Genomic DNA, 16,003 nt, shown 5'->3' on the forward strand with positions numbered 1-16,003 from the left:
CTAAGCAGAAACAGGCCTTCAGAGCTACACTTAGATTCATTTACTACAAAACAATAGTCAATCCGTCCTTTAACAGAGAACAATATGTTACTTTTACACTTTAACATATATAAACCCACACAAACACTTCTGTGAGCTACAGTTTATAAAGCATTATGTCTCATTGTACCACGACAGAGGTTTAGCTCAGTGGGTACAATTCATCTGATTTTTTTTTTTTTTTTTTTAAATAAATCCTACCCCCCCCCACCCACAGTCACCGTCTTACCTTCAGTAGTTTCAGTGGCAACTAAATCGCTCAGGCTATCTAATCAGCTAATCACAGTTTATCATGTAGGCATGTGGACATAGTGAAGACGAGTTCATTTCAAACCCGCCACCAGAGAGAGGGGAAACGGTGATTTAACCCTTTGAAACCTGAGTAAAATGCTTTGATTTCATTCAAAAACGTGGAAAGAGGGCAATGAGCTACTTAACAAGATTTTTTTCTGTAACCCTATTTTAAATACACAATTGTAATACTTACATAAATATAATTTTCTTGATATTTTCCCTTATTCGACAATCAAAACCCCAAACTCCCCCAAAACAACCCTCTAAGAAACCTCAGAAGAGCAGCTGAGGAGGGATCCCTCTTTCACAACGGACAGACGTGCAATAGATGTCGTAAATAACAATTAAATTACAATAATGACAAAAAAGAAAGGCAGAATGCAGACAACAATATGACCTGGAATATCTTTTATTCACATTCAGCTCAGCCATGGATCAACCTACATAAAAGCTTATTTCACAGCTCCAAGTTCACTGTCTGCCAAAGTGTAAATCTAATGCTTTAGCATCCACTCCCAGAAAATATCTAGCTACTGAAACAGCTTTATTCTCACATACAAAGCTAGAGGCAATGGTTTGTAACTTTTGACATAATAAGCAGACTGTCAACACAAAGATGTACAGGAAAAAGGCGACGTTAGAAAAGTTCAATTACAAAGTGCTGATGTTCACTTCTGGGAAACTTCATCAAACTTGGGCTCTGAAAAACACAAAGCAGAGATATTATCTCACTGTACATTTGATTATGCACTGACATATACATTTTCAGGCATCTTATGCTACTTCTGCTAACCTTAATGTCACACAATATTTCACTTTAACATTTTCTGGAATCTCATCAAAGTTTCTAGATAGTAAGACCTCACACAGTTGATTAACAGTAAAACACCACCAGAAGATTAAAATAAAAAATGGGTTTTCCCCTTGGGAGCATGAAGTCCTGGCAGTCTACCGTTTAGATAATATTTCTTGTGTACCAGAGGGAACTTTGGCCTGATGGCGTTTCAAGACAGTTCAGGCCATCATTGAAAACAAATCCATCTCTATATCCACAATAAATGACAGAAGCTATAAGCTATCCTAAACACAATTATCAGACAAATAAAGACATAGACCAAGCTGGCCATCAGGCTGTGAGACAGTAACAGTCCTGCTGTTGCATGTCATACTGCATGGCTAGACGCCACTTGCACAGGGCAAGTAACCTGCCAACTCAGGCTAGTATTTCTGGTTCCCCAGAGGCAACTTGCGACTGGCTTGAGTGCCGTAACAAAAGCAGTTTATTCTTTGTTTTCTTTATTTGCAATTATCAAATAACAGAAGTTCTACCCCCCCCATACAGCAGTATGGAGGCTACAACAATTTGACTTTGGACAGAAAGATTTCTGACTCACTTGCCTGACTGGGTAAATGGAACCAAACATTAAAGAGGCCCTATTATGCTCACCTTTGGGATCATATTTGTATTTTGGGGGTGTACTAGGATAGGTTTACATGCTTAAATGTTAAAAAAAAAAAAAAAAAAAACACACATCATGTGTCTCATTCTGCCCTCTGCTGCAGCACCTCTATCTGAAACCGTCTGTCTCAGCATGTCCTGCCACCCGGAACCCCAGTCTGCTCCGATTGGTCAGCTGACTCTCTCAATGCACATTCTGTTCCATTTGTTACACTGTGATATAACTAAGTTACAGAAGTAAACCATGAAACTTAAACAGCCTGTTTCAGGCAGCTTAGGAGCAGAGAGAGACTTTATTACTTAGGAGATGCTGATTATGCTGATCAAAAAACGGGTGAGGTTTCATAGTCTGCAACACACTGCTTGAGGTTTATGTTTTTCAAAACAACTTGGCACATCGGGGCCTCAGGACACTTGGATTACTTTGGACAAACAGTATGGAGACATTTTGTGGTTTTATTATTATTTTTTTTAACGTTTGAATTCTGGTCACTATTTGCATCTATTGTTTGGGAGATGAGTGCAGCTCCTTTTCCCATGTGAAACTCCAGCAGTGTGTTGTAAACTATAAAACCTCACCCAACTTTATTCAGCATGAGGGTGAGTAGGTAATGACTGAACTTTCATTTTTGAGTGAATTATCCCTTTAATGTGTGAGATGAGTCTATTTCAATGACGGTTGTCATTTGTGTCACACTGTGTGGTATGTTGGATTGTGTGATAAATGTGAGATGAATCCTAGCACAATGATGTGAATAGAAAAAAGTACGTGTGAACAGAGGCACATCCTCAGCATGTGGTTTCTATCTGTGTTACTCTCATGTTTCACAATGTAGCTACAGAATTAACAAACCATGGCCCTAGTGCTCACAAATGGCAAAAGGCAGCGCCAAGCATGTTGTTTTTTGTTTCAGAGCCCATGTTATTAAGCGTGTCAGCTGCAGCACATCTAGAGAAACAGTGGCCCGCCTTTTTTTTTAACGCAACATGCACATCTGTCAGCAGAAATAGGCCGTGAATACGGTGTTATGATGATTATATTGACTCCATACCATATTTTACTGCAGTTTAAAAGTCTCTCTCTGTCACAGAGATGAGGAAATACAAAGACGGCTGTTTTACTCCAACTTCCCTGCTTCCCTTAAAAACAAAATCCCTCAGACAGCGTCTCTGTGGACAGAATCCTATCAGTTGCTAATACAAGTCATTTTATTTTGAAACATTCACAGGACCATGTTGTCGGCAATGCAGAAGCTTGTATAACTTCATAAATGAGTGGAATTTGTGCTTATAAATGTGGAAATACAGTACTAATATCTGCGGACCGTGACATAGCAGCGACGTTTCAACAACGTTGCATGTGTGAACACCACAGGCATGAAACACGCAGCAGTTCACTGAGGCTGACGCATCGTGTCTCCTCACACATGCTGTGTGAAACGGGCCTTTTACTGTAAGATGTTTTGTTGGACTGCTAGATTTGAGGTTTGTTACTGTAACTAAGGGTAACTGTTTTGTTACTCCACCTAAAAGTGACTTGAATTGCTGTTGGGTTGCTAAATGTAGATTGCACTACATTCCTTTTACTTGAGTAGAACAAGTTCTTGCATTAATTTTATTTTGGAGAGACTTTATATCAGACTGTAAAAAAGACTATCAGTTACGACTTGGCTATTTTTTGTTGGGGAATAATGCCCTGCAGTATATACTCTGTCATGATTGAGAAAAATGATAAAATATTGAACATTTTACAATGTTATTTTTGGTAAATTTGTTGTTATATTTATCGAGCAATAAAAAAATAAGTTAGATCAATTTTTAAAAATTGATAGATTAATCAATAAAAAAAATAATCGTTAGGTGCGGCCCTATACTGCACACAACAATCCGAGTACTGCTGTTAACAGCATAGCTAAAAGTTGGTAGAGTTGGCCAACTGTCGATGAACTTGACTCACCTGTGAATTTGAACTCTGGGAAAGATGTGAGATCTCCACCACCATAGAGTCTCTGAAGCTTTGCTACCTCCTCGGCCAAAGCTTTTTCGTACTCTGAACCTGCATCAACTAGCCCCCCAGAGGCCCTGCAGGTGGAAGACAAAGATAATTGACATGCATCAGCAAAGCCTCATTTCATTTTCTCCCACACGGAATGCATTTTAAGGGCATGAAAATTTCCGATGAATCATCAGTACTGGGGATGATACAAAATATTTTTGCGCGGTTACATACACATGTGGACAAAATTGTTGGTACCCTTCGGTTAATGAAAGAAAAATTCACAACGGTCACAGAAATAACTTGAATCTGGCAAAAGTAATAATAAATAAAAATTCTATGAAATTTAACCAATGAATGTCAGACATTCCTTTTCAACCATGCTGCTTGGAGATGGTCTTATAGCCTTTACCTTTAACATGTTTGTCTATAATTTTCTTTCTAATCTCCTGAGACAACTCTTTCCTTTGCTTCCTCTGGTCCATGTTGAGTGTGGTACACACCATGTAACCAAACAGCACAGTGACTACCTGTAGCCCTATATATAGGCCCACTGACTGATTACAAGATTGTGGACACGTGTGATGCTAATTAGTGGACACACCTTGGATTAACGTGTCCCTTTGGTCACATTATTTTCAGTCTTTTCTAGGGGTACCATCATTTTTGTCCAGGCCTGTTTCATGAGTTTATTTTTTTAAATAATTCTGTTGAAGCATGGTTGAAAAGCAATGTCTGACATTCATTGGTCAAATTTCATTTTATTTATTATTACTTTTGCCAGATTCAATATATTTCTGTGACCATTGTGAGTTTTTCTTTCATTAACCGAAGGGTACTAACAATTTTGTCCACGTGTGTATGTTGGTGTAAAAGGTTAATTCTGCTACTCCTCGTTTTACTGCACAAGACATATTGCCCACTGCTTACCTTCAAATCTCCACTGGTTACCTAGCCTTGGTCGCTTGACACTGAGCACAAGCTGGGTTGTGTTGAAGCTAGCTAGCAGTGCTGCTTATCAGCAATTACCACTAATAACAGCCATCTTAACGCAGCAGCACTGGTGTGGAAACACTCTACTCACTATACTGTTGGCTCTGTTAGCATGACTACTGGTGCTAGCATAGCTAACAATAGAGTGGTGAAGGGATGATGTATTTTTGTAGGCCAAGGAAGTAAGCATCGCACGTGTTCCCTCAAAAACCTTATGGGATTTTTAAAATGGGATTTTCGGTTATCACCAAAAATAAGCTCTCTGACAAACGAGTTTATGAGACTTGCACATTTTGTTAAGCATGATAATCTTCACAGATGAACACCACTTGTGTGGTTTGAAGCGTAAATGACACGCCAGAAGCAAAAAGCTATTGTTAGGCTATACACCAACTACAACGTGTTCGCGCCACTTAAACATCACTACTACAAACACTGTAAAAAACACAATCAAAAAATATCACAGATAAATCTACAAGTTTGAGTGCAACTGTGTAAAGCTGTAAAGGCAGACAAGTGGGTTTACTGAGTTTCTATGTCCGGTGTGATGACGTTTAATGTCCCCGACAAACACTGTAGTCCCATTTAGTCGCTTGTTAGCAACTGCCTTTTTTAAGACGAGTAAAACCTCAAAAAGTTCAAAAATCCGATTTAAGCGGACTGTTGCAGAAAGCAATGTTTAAATATCTTTAGCCTGTAACTTCACTACTCTATAGCAAAGGAGTTCTGCAGCTCAAAACAAAACTGCTTTCTCACAAGGGTAACCTGGGAAGAGACCAGGGTGTGGCCACCATGTTTCCACTGCAACGTCATCCTGCCACCAGGAAGGCATTACACCAGTGGTCATCATGAATGAGCAGCACAGCTAGCTAATTTAGCTCCCTTCCAACAGGACTGGTGCACAGTGACGAGCAGACAAGGCTAACCTTAGCTTAACAGTGGACACTGTAGGGTGGGCAGTGGGCACTATGTTTCCACATGTAGATGCAGCTACCAGGCTGTCTGACAGCAAGGTCAGCTGAAAATAAAGATATTTTCTTTATTTTCAGCCACACAGTCAGACCTAAGGGCTATTTAGAGTCACCAATCAACCTGACCTGCATGTCTTGGAATGTGGGAGGAAGCCAGAGACCCCAGAAAGAACCCACGCAGGCACAGGGAGAACATGCAAACTCCACACAGAAGGGTCCCCGCCCATGGAACGAACCCCGTTCCAACCCGGTATTGAACCAGGGACCCCGTTGCTGTGAGGCACCAGTGCTAATTATTTTTAATAATCATTAATTATTTCTGATAGCATTACTTTAACAATTGGTGACCCTTACGTGAGACCTAACCACAAGGGTTGCCCCGTGTTAAAGCAAAAATCCCTACACTGGCTGGCTAGCAACAGCACAAGACTGAGAGCTGAAAGTTGACTTGGGGAAGCAACTGAAGTTCCCAAAAACTGTTGCCACAACACCCCTAAGGCCAGGCATGATTCTGTTTTCAGAAGCCTCCAAGTAAGTCACACTCTTGGAACTCATCATTCCCTGGGAGGACCGCATTACTGAGGCAAACAAGAGAAAGAGGGAAAAGTATGCTCAGCTGGTTGAAGATTGCCAAAGCAACAGTTGGCAAGCAATGTGTGAGGTCATTGAAGTGGGATGCAAAGGGTTCGCAGGTCAGTCCCTCTGCAGGGCCGACAACATACTGGGCATCACAAGGGCCAGTATCTGAAAGGTCATCAAGTTGACCACAGAGGCAGAAGAAGCTGCTTTATGGTGACTGGCTCAGGATAGGAGAGCATTGGTGGGATGGGGCTACCTGGACACAAGTTGGGGCTTGATCAACAGTGGGTGAGTGACCTTGGCAAGGGTGTGTGATCATTGAGACCCAAAAACACCCAATGACCCCAGATTACAAACACTGATCATGCACCTAGGTGCATCAAAAGATGATGCATGTTACAAATTTCTGTAGTATGTAGTATATCTCAGCAGTTTCCACTGGTTTGATACAATTAGTTGAACCGAAAATCTGACAGTTGTAACCCATTCCTTTAATCAGTTCAAATACAGAACATACAAGATTAACAACTTTCGTCTGAATCACCTGTGTGGGACAAACATTAACTGAACTTCAATTGCACATTTTAGAAACCATTTAGTTGCTGTCTAGCGGAACCCCTGCTTGTCCTAAACCTGAACTGAACCTGTTTTAAACCCAGTTAAGCCAATGGCAGAGTCAGAGCCCTGAGAAGCTGAAACCTGTTTTTTTGGGGTGGTGAGACTTACTTGCTTTTTGTGGAGTACTCGCGTATGGAGTCCAAGAAGAGCTTCTGAATTGGGTCCATTTGAGCTGAGAGTCACAGGGAGAAAAAAATTGAATGAATTTCTCCTCAGAAAAGTATTCATAAACCAGGATCATGCTTTGGGATATCATCTGTCCATTTGGCTTGGCTTAAACAAATAAAAAACAACCAATCCAGTTTTAACCATAACCCTCATGCACATAACACCACCTGGGAGTAGTGGACAGAGTAGCCATCTACAGAGGTCAGATAGGAAAGAATGTGTGAAAGGTCAGCTCAGTAGACAGGTTAAAAGGTTGCTGTGATAGGTCATGCTAGGCGATAAATAGACCTGCTGCAAAGTATAGGTTGCCGACAGTCTATTCAAACATACATTTAACAGTGTCCAAAGAACCAATTGAAAATTTTTAACTCTGACTCCACACACAGCAACCAGGGTGCAATCTCACCAAGTGCTTTTACCATGACAGAAAGTTTCCATTTACACATTATCCATTAACAAAACAGGACCACACATGTAGGGACTGATTACATATTACTTTTGCCATATGAACCACTAATAAGTGTGAGAAGTGTAAGGGACGGAGGAGGAAAAAAGAGGTTTGGCATAAGGAAAAAAAAGGTGACAGCTGCAACCTACTCCTTCACCAGTGGAAACAGTACCTTTAACATTATCTTTGAACAGCTCTATAAAACCACAACACAAAACTGGGAGATGATAAGTGCTGAGAGTTATATTTCTACCATGTTGGGACATCTTAGGAAAGAAAACTGGGGAAAAACCAAGGCTCTTAAAGCAAAGAAAAAAATGTTATTTTGATTAGAAAAAAAGCAGTGAATAAAAAGGTGGGAAGAACAGAACAATGACTAATGCAGGAAGGTGGAAAAAATCTAAAAAAAGAAATGAGTGCACTAAACAAGACAGCCTTTAGTACGTGGAAAACAACAACTTTGGGGGAAATAAATTAATAAAAAAAGGTGTTCAGAAATCAACCATGCCAAAACAAATGCTGTGCAGTTAAGACGTGCATCATATGCAAGATGGCTGGAGCAGCATACACACATTAGACAATGAGTTGAACTAGAGCTACATGAAAGACAATGACCCAGCAGGGGCAGGGCTGTAACATGGCTTGGTGGATGTGTCATGAAGAAGGGAAGGTATTGTTTGAGGGGCTAAAATCAGTCAAGTAACATAACTGACTATTAGGAACAACCTGTGCAAATGTGTAACAAAAAAGTGTGTTTGTGATGTCAGGTATCTTTACAGTTTATCCTTACACTTATCACAAACGAATACTGTATATTCATAAATAGTGATAAAAATGACTGCTGGTAGACTGCAGGGTCCACAGAGGAAAAGAGAAGGATTGTGGGGGAGGGGGAGGTTGTAGTGTGTACCCTCATAAGGTTCAACTGGCTCAGCTGGGGCGTCCGCCTGCAGCACCTCTCCTGCAGCTTCAGCTACGACTGGAGCAGGGTCCACCAGCTCCTCGGTACTCTCTATAGGGGCAGAAACTTCAGCTGCTGCTTCAGCAGGGGCAGCTTCAGCAGCTTCGACAGGGGCAGCTTCAGCAGCTGCAGGCTCTGGGGCATCCTCAACCAAGGGCTCTGCAGCAGCTTCTACAGGGGCAGCTTCCGCAGCTGCAGGCTCTGGAGCAGCTTCAGCCAAGGGCTCTGCAGCAACTTCTACAGGGGCTTCAGCAGGAGTGACTTCAGGGGCAGCTTCCACAGCTGGTGCAGCTTCTGCAGCAGGGGCTGCTTCCACAGGAACTTCAGGAGCAGGGGCATCAGGGGCTGCCTCCATGGGAACTTCAGCAGCAGGGGCTTCAGGGGCTGCTTCGGCAAGGGGTTCTGCTGGAGCAGCTTCAGTGGCTGGTACCACTTCAATAGCAGGGGCTTCAGCTGCAGCCTCTGGTGCTGCAGCAGTTTCAACAGGAGCTTCAGCTGCCGAAGCAGTAGCTTCAGCTATAGAAGCTGCAGCTTCAACAACAACTTCAGCTACTGGTACAGCTTCGGCAACCACTTCAGCCACAGCTTCAACCACTGGTGCAGCGTCAGCAACTACTTCAGCCACAGCTTCAACCACCGGTGCAGCGTCAGCAACTACTTCAGCAACAGCCTCAACGACAGATTCTGCAACAGCCTCAACAACAGGTGCAGCTTCTACGACGGCTTCAGCAGCGGCCTCAACAACAGGTGCAGCATCTGCAACATCTTCAACCACAGGTGTGGCTTCAATTGTCGGGGTAGGTTCCGTGACTGCTTCAACAGCTGGAGGTGCTTCAACCGCTGGGGCGGCAGCTTCTACCACAGGGGTGGCTGCCACAGCCTCTGGTGCAGCAGCAGTGGGTGTGGTCTCTGCAGCTGATTTGGCTGCAGCTTCTGCTGCTGCAGAGGCTGCTGCTGTAGAAACTCCTTTCTTGGGGAACTCATATGTCTTGTGCTGGACAAGTTTTTCTATATCGAAGTATGTTTTAGCCTGGTCTTTGTCTAGGACAAAGGAGGAGGGCAAGCAGACAAGATGCATTATTTCTTTAACATATTATGTATGATTGAATGTCCACTGTAAACCCACATTTTACACAGAAAATCCAAACTTATACTGGAAGATTGGGTTTTTTTGTACAGGAAAATAAAGAAATGTAAAAAGAAAGTTTTCACAAGCCTGTGGGTTAGCTCAAGGGATACAGCAAATGTATTATAGAAAAGCTTCAAGACCACTCAACAGAGCAGGGTGACAACTGTGGTCTGGACCATAACAGCTTCAGAGATGAATGTTGTATACTATAATCAAAAGGACCTACATGTATTTACATTGGTCAGCTGATGGGACAGTTAGTAAATGAAGCAATTTTCAAAACCTGTGGAAGGAGAGCCAGCAGTGCAAATGGTGAGACCTTGGTGCATCTCAGTTTCTTAAGATATGACAGAGACTGGATTCTATAGTTTAGGTTAGATAGCAAGAAAAGCGAAGTGATCTTGTAGTAACTACACTGTTAAAAGGACTGTTGGTCAATTCCACAGTATACTGTATTTTGCATGTGTATTATTTGCTCCCTTACACCAGTACCAATGAAATATAATCTTTTAGACAACTGAGAAAGTATATAATGTGTTTATTTAATTATTTAAAATAGAGATTGACCTGAAAGAACGATTTTGTTCATTAGTAATCCAACAGCAATTTTCTCCATCTCATACTACAAGGCAAGCAAAACCACAGACACAAATCTGCCACACAGGCCAAATCCTGGCAAAAGCTGCTGGTTCTAGCAGCAACAGGTTAAATAGGCTTTGACACAACTGTTCTTTGACCTTGCAGCCATGATCAAGCAGCTGCTGCATGTTATGTGTTTTTACCATGACATAAGTCATGAGGGTTGGAATCTGACCCCTGACCTTTCCTGTAACATTCTCTCCAGCAGTGCACCAAACAATATAACAACAAACACAAAAACTAAAACCCAAATTTACACTGGAAAATGTTGATTTCTGTTCCATGGTTTTCTGAATAATATAAGCAACTACCACTTGTTTGGCAACAGGTGCCGCTTTGTGAAGTAAACTTTATCTGGGTCTGACCTTGAAAACTGTTGTGAAATGCAGCCATACAGTCAGATGACAGGAGAGGAAGAACACATCACTGATTTCAAGTGTTGGATTTCTTAGGTCACAAAAGTGATAGGTATTTCCAGTTATTTCCATATGTCAGTACCTGCATTATATTATTATCATCAAGTACTTGAATACCTAACGCTAGTATGGGGTCAGAAGTAAAGCCCGGGTGAAAATGCAGGTAAAGTACCCTACCTTTCTGCACTGCATAGACTGTAAAACTGTAGAGATTAAATCAAATCAAATTTAACATTACATAGCTTTGACGGTCAGTATATTTTAACTTAATTCCAAACATCACACACTCAGCAATATGTGTAGTACATCTGTGTGTTCAGACTGGACTGAGTTATGACTCTGAGAAGAAAGCTGCAAGTTCTGATGCAAACAGAGTCAATCAGCTTCAGAAGCTTAAGCCGAGTTTAAGAAAGTATTAGATTGAGTGATATCAGGCAGGTAGAAAGATACATCAGACCTAAAGTGAAATGAAAACAACAGCAACAAATGTAGACCAGGTAGGATGTAAGCCTGCTTTATGTCTGTATAGCTGTGTTTCCAATCAAAGGCTTTCAGTATAGCACATTTAAAACTAAAAGTGCCACCTATAAACATGTATCTAGACCCTAGATCTGTGGAGCCTTCCCACTGCAGGCAGTACTCTGATATGAAGCTGGAGTTTTGTCCCTTGCTGTATTCCTTGTTTACCGGTGATACAGAGTGAAGTCTGCACCTCATTTATTGTCCAAAGAAACGGGGCTGCACGCTGACATCTTCAGAACAAAAAAGAGCAGGCTGCAGTTGCAGTCTTATCTATTGGATATTTATAAATAGTGGATTTGTGCATTGACTCCCTGACAGGCAAAAGAAGGGATTTAGTGAACACAGGAACATTTTCTCAGTCTACAGCTGCTGCAAGAGGCTGCAAACAGCATTTCATTTTATAGTTACTAATGAATGAAAAACTTGTGACAGTATAAACAGTGGTTAAAGCTCAGCCCTGAGCACAGAGCGGTGATTCTCTACTGACCAATCAACAGACTGCAGCGTTTCTAGCTCCACCTTTTAGTGCCACATATATGTGCTAGGTACCCCAGGGAATGGGGTGATCAAAATGGGAACAGTTCCAAAAAGGTACTAAAGGTACCATCAACAATTTTTCTTTATACATCTTTTTGTCTTTGGCTTATACATACTGTACACAGTTTTGGGGATGCACGATAATATCGGTGTGTGCGATTGTTGGCTTTAAAATGAAATATTGGAATCATTCAACATGCTGATTTCTGCTAACATCTCAAACTGATTTTTTTATTTTTGACAATGAGAACTTGTTCAGAACATCAACCCTAGACGGAAATATTTTTCTTATTTTGCACAATGAATGAATATTGCATCCATCCAAAATCACTGTATTTTTGTGCTACAGTACTAATTAACAGTAAGATTTGATAATCCTTTATTAGTCCCAAAGAGGGGAAATTTGCAGAAATGCAGATATTCCAAGTCTGTAAGGGTTTGGAAGAGTTCTGTTATGGTAAATAACTCACTTAACTACAGGTTTCACCTACACTGAAGCCTGTCTTCCTTGATGAGATCGATTATATTCAAGAGCTGATAAATGCTCAGCCACATGTTTTGACAGTCACTGGGACTCTCTGAAACCTACCTGAGTTATTCTTTTTCGACGACTTCTTAGAACCCCCGGATTTTGTGCTAAGGGCCACAGCTGCAGGTGCTCTACTCAGAGTACTCCAGCTCTCAGCCTGAAAACACTGACAACACATGCACACACAAAACATTACATTAAGCCATTTACTTACCTTAAAAGGGAGCAGCAACTGAGCTTTGAAAAAAATACACAAGTCTAAAGACTGATACAGTTACAGTTTATTTGGTGGTAATTGTATTAAATATTCACAGGAGCTAGGGCTTGGTGATATGGAAAAAAGTCTTATCACGATAATGTTTTTTATATCAGTCGATATATATCACAATATACATCAAATACACCAGGGGACTGTTGCTGTCTTACAGAGCAAACAACTATTTAAGCAAAGCTGCACCGGACGTCGAAATGCAACTGTGTAATAAGTCAAACTCAATTCCTGTTTCAAAACAAGCTAATTTTCAGCTACAAAGATGCTAAACCAGCTGAATGCTAAATTTACCTTATAAAGTCCTCTCACACAGGTGATTTTTTTAAACATTTGGAGCCTCCAGTAGAATTTAAAAACAAGTTCTCAGGCTTTGAACAGTGTCTGACTGCACAGCATGAGTTTGTTTTGACTGCCCCACTGGTATCAGAGGGGTTTAGGAGGTTAAAAAAAGCCTTAAATCCAGTCTTAACACAAAAGAAACTCTTTCAAGTAACATATCCTATACCCAGTGGGGGGAAAAGTACTGAGATCTTTTACTAAAGGTAAAAATAGCAATACCACAGTATAGAAATACTCTGATAAAAGTAAGAGTCCTGAATTCAAATTTTTATCTTTTGTACTTGAAGTTAAGTAAACACCAAAATATACTTAAAGTGTCACAGTGCTTCTCATGCAGGATTGGTCAGTTTTAAAAATAATAATTAAAATATAATTGGATTATATTTATTTATGCATTAATGTGTTCATCACAAATGTTGCAGCTGGTGAAGGTGGAGACAGTTTGATTGCTGGGTGGCAGTGGTGTAATGTAACAAAATAAAGATCATTACAGTGAAAGTGATTTATTACAGTGCTCAAGTATTTTGTAGGACTAACTGTACTTCTCTTGAGTCTTTATATTTCTGTCAACTTTCATTTTTCCTCCATTACATTTCCTAAGTAAAATGTATACTTTTACTCCAAAACATTTCCCCTTAGCATCTTAGTTACAACACTACAAAATAGGAAAGGAAGGGAGGAAGAAAGAAGGGAGGAAAGAATAGCGAGAAATAAAGGAATGGGAGGGAAGGAAAAACTGGATTTTCTTCTTTAAATCCTTTGAGTTGGGGAAAAAAACGCTTTTTGTGCAATGTATGCTCCACTTTTAAGATGGTGAAAGTTATGAAGAAATAAACTTCGCAACTCTCAAAATTTTGACTGCTTGCTTTTTTATTCCGAGTATTTACTTGTACTTTTACTTTCAAGACTTAGTAACATATTATAATACTATTATTTTTGCTATAAGTACAGTACAGTACATTCTTTTAAGACTTTCACTCAGTAATTCTTCTGGTAACATATCTGTACTTCCACCACTGCTGAGTGGCTTCATTTGTATCAATACACCATCATTTATGAGTTGATTCATTTTATTTTGAATTAATAATCCCAATCTATGAAGTAACTAAGCTATCAAATAAATGTAGTGGAGTGAAAGTACACTATTTGCCTCCACAATGGAGTGGAGTAGAAGTATAATGTAGAATAACATAGAAATAATCAAAAACAAATGATCAATGACCAAAATCTAACAAACTGATCTTACTTTAAATGATTTTGGAAAACAATTGCCTTGAAAAAGTAAAGCAAATATTACTATAAGTCTCAATTAATGTTTACTATTTCTGAGCAGTAAGTGTAAACTTCTTCCTACTCCTTTTCGGGCATGTCAGTGCTTGTAAATGGACTTTATGGAATATGTTTTTTTCCACTTTATTCTGCCTATCTGTTGGCACTGACTTAACTTTTTAATGTTTATTTTGTTTTCACATGTCATAAATACATTTTCATTCATAAGTATTAAGTTTACTTGATATTTAGCTGTATTTACTTATTTTGTGAAGTTGTTGCAACTTATAAATGACAAGTGGAGTGAGCTTATTCTCTTTTGAGTGTTAGCAACTTCAGTAAATCAAATTAATCTGACTTCACTTAATCATGACAACAATGATTTTGCCAATGATGAAGTTAGCAAATCTGCCACTTTTGTTTTATTAATGTTTTTAATAAAAATACAAACAAAACTGACTAGTTTGCAAAATACAAATATAAAGCACAGTGTACTTGGTAAACTGAAGTTGCTAAAACTTAGAAACAGATTTAATTAAACTTGTCATTTTTTAATCACAACTTCACAAACGTAAGTACATATAACTACATTTGAGTAAACTTAATTAGATATAACAAACAAAACATTCAGTGTAATAGTTGTGTTTACTTACATTTTTCAAGGCAATCAGTTTACAAGATTTTTTATTTTTTATTTTTTACATGTTTACAGTGTAAAGTACAAATACCTATACAAAAACTGTAAAGTACAAAAAAGTACAAAAACTGTACTTATGTACAATAATTGAGTAAATGTACTTAGTTACATTCCACCACTGCCAATACGGTTTAAATGCAAGGACAGTTTTCAGTGAATGGTATACTGGTGAGTGCTCTCTAACCTTGTCCTGCCCAGTTTCACATGTCAACTCTCATTGCTCGCAAAAAGTCAAATTCCTGAGCGAGGATGTTCAGCTGCTACCAGGCCTGACCGTGTGTCTGCCTGCGGCACCGAGCCGTATTTTGAGCTAACCGACAGTCAGATACAACTGCCTCCAGTTTGTGCTTCAAGTTTTAGAATTCACAAGTTCATTAGTTAGTGTTTTCATACTGCAGGAACACGAGTTTAAAGCCCTTAGGCATGTAGCGGTGTACAGGTTATCTTTGGGAATTGTCGCTCTGGCTAAGCTTAATGTAACCACGAAGACGACACAGACAAACTAATAAGAAACTCAGTCCAAAATTAATAATTTACTGACCGACTTATTTCAATAGTAACACAAAAATAGGCCATACATTGATGCTATTAACGCTAAACATGTATTACCTTGAGACAGCCCAGTCGTCCTATCCTCAGCAAGGAAGCCGCCATCTTTCCGTACAGCCTGCCTGTGCTAACGAAAAACATCACAACCAAACATCAAGACAATAAGAACGACATCAAAATATCTGCAACATGAAGTTAATTACACTGCATTAGCGTCGTGCAAGCAAACACAACTGCTATTAAAACAACAGCAAAGCTATAACAAACTTCTCAATTTTGTCTAAACGAAACAAAAAGCAGCATGTAGTAAACGTAACTGTCATTGAGCAAAGGTTGGTGTTGGCTGTTACCTTTTGATAACTGGTAGTGTAGGTTATGAGATTCTCGTGTGGCGGTCAGAGCTCCTGCAGCAGCTCACAGCAGCGTGGACATGCAGTTCTCTATCACCTTTTATGTAAGGCATGGACGTGACAGTGAACGCCCCCTTCCTGACAAAAGCCCTGCAAGTGTTGTCCCTTAGAAATGTGTTTATTTTTTACAGTTAGTGATTATTTTGCATGTGGTTACTAATGGGCATATC

At 39.9% G+C, this 16,003-nt stretch overlaps 1 protein-coding gene across 2 annotated transcripts; it reads right to left on the reverse strand.

Annotated features, from left to right (window-relative positions):
- Positions 1-726: 726 nt before the first annotated feature.
- si:ch211-140m22.7 (uncharacterized protein LOC570370 homolog) lies at positions 727-15,887 on the reverse strand. Of its 2 annotated transcripts, none has more exons than XM_042494417.1 (7): positions 15,774-15,887; positions 15,484-15,545; positions 12,359-12,464; positions 8,476-9,567; positions 7,058-7,121; positions 3,750-3,874; positions 727-1,033 (listed from the first exon to the last, which is right to left on the reverse strand). In XM_042494417.1, exons 2-7 carry the CDS (start codon positions 15,526-15,528, stop codon positions 1,002-1,004), a joined length of 1,464 nt encoding a protein of 487 aa, XP_042350351.1. In that variant the 5' UTR covers positions 15,529-15,545; positions 15,774-15,887; the 3' UTR covers positions 727-1,001. The 2 variants fall into 2 exon arrangements, with proteins under 2 accessions (XP_042350351.1, XP_042350350.1); XM_042494416.1 differs by having other exon boundaries at positions 15,484-15,550; positions 15,774-15,885.
- Positions 15,888-16,003: the final 116 nt, after the last annotated feature.

This window comes from Plectropomus leopardus, chromosome 10 (genome assembly GCF_008729295.1).
Source record: "Plectropomus leopardus isolate mb chromosome 10, YSFRI_Pleo_2.0, whole genome shotgun sequence".
Taxonomy (NCBI): domain Eukaryota; kingdom Metazoa; phylum Chordata; class Actinopteri; order Perciformes; family Serranidae; genus Plectropomus; species Plectropomus leopardus.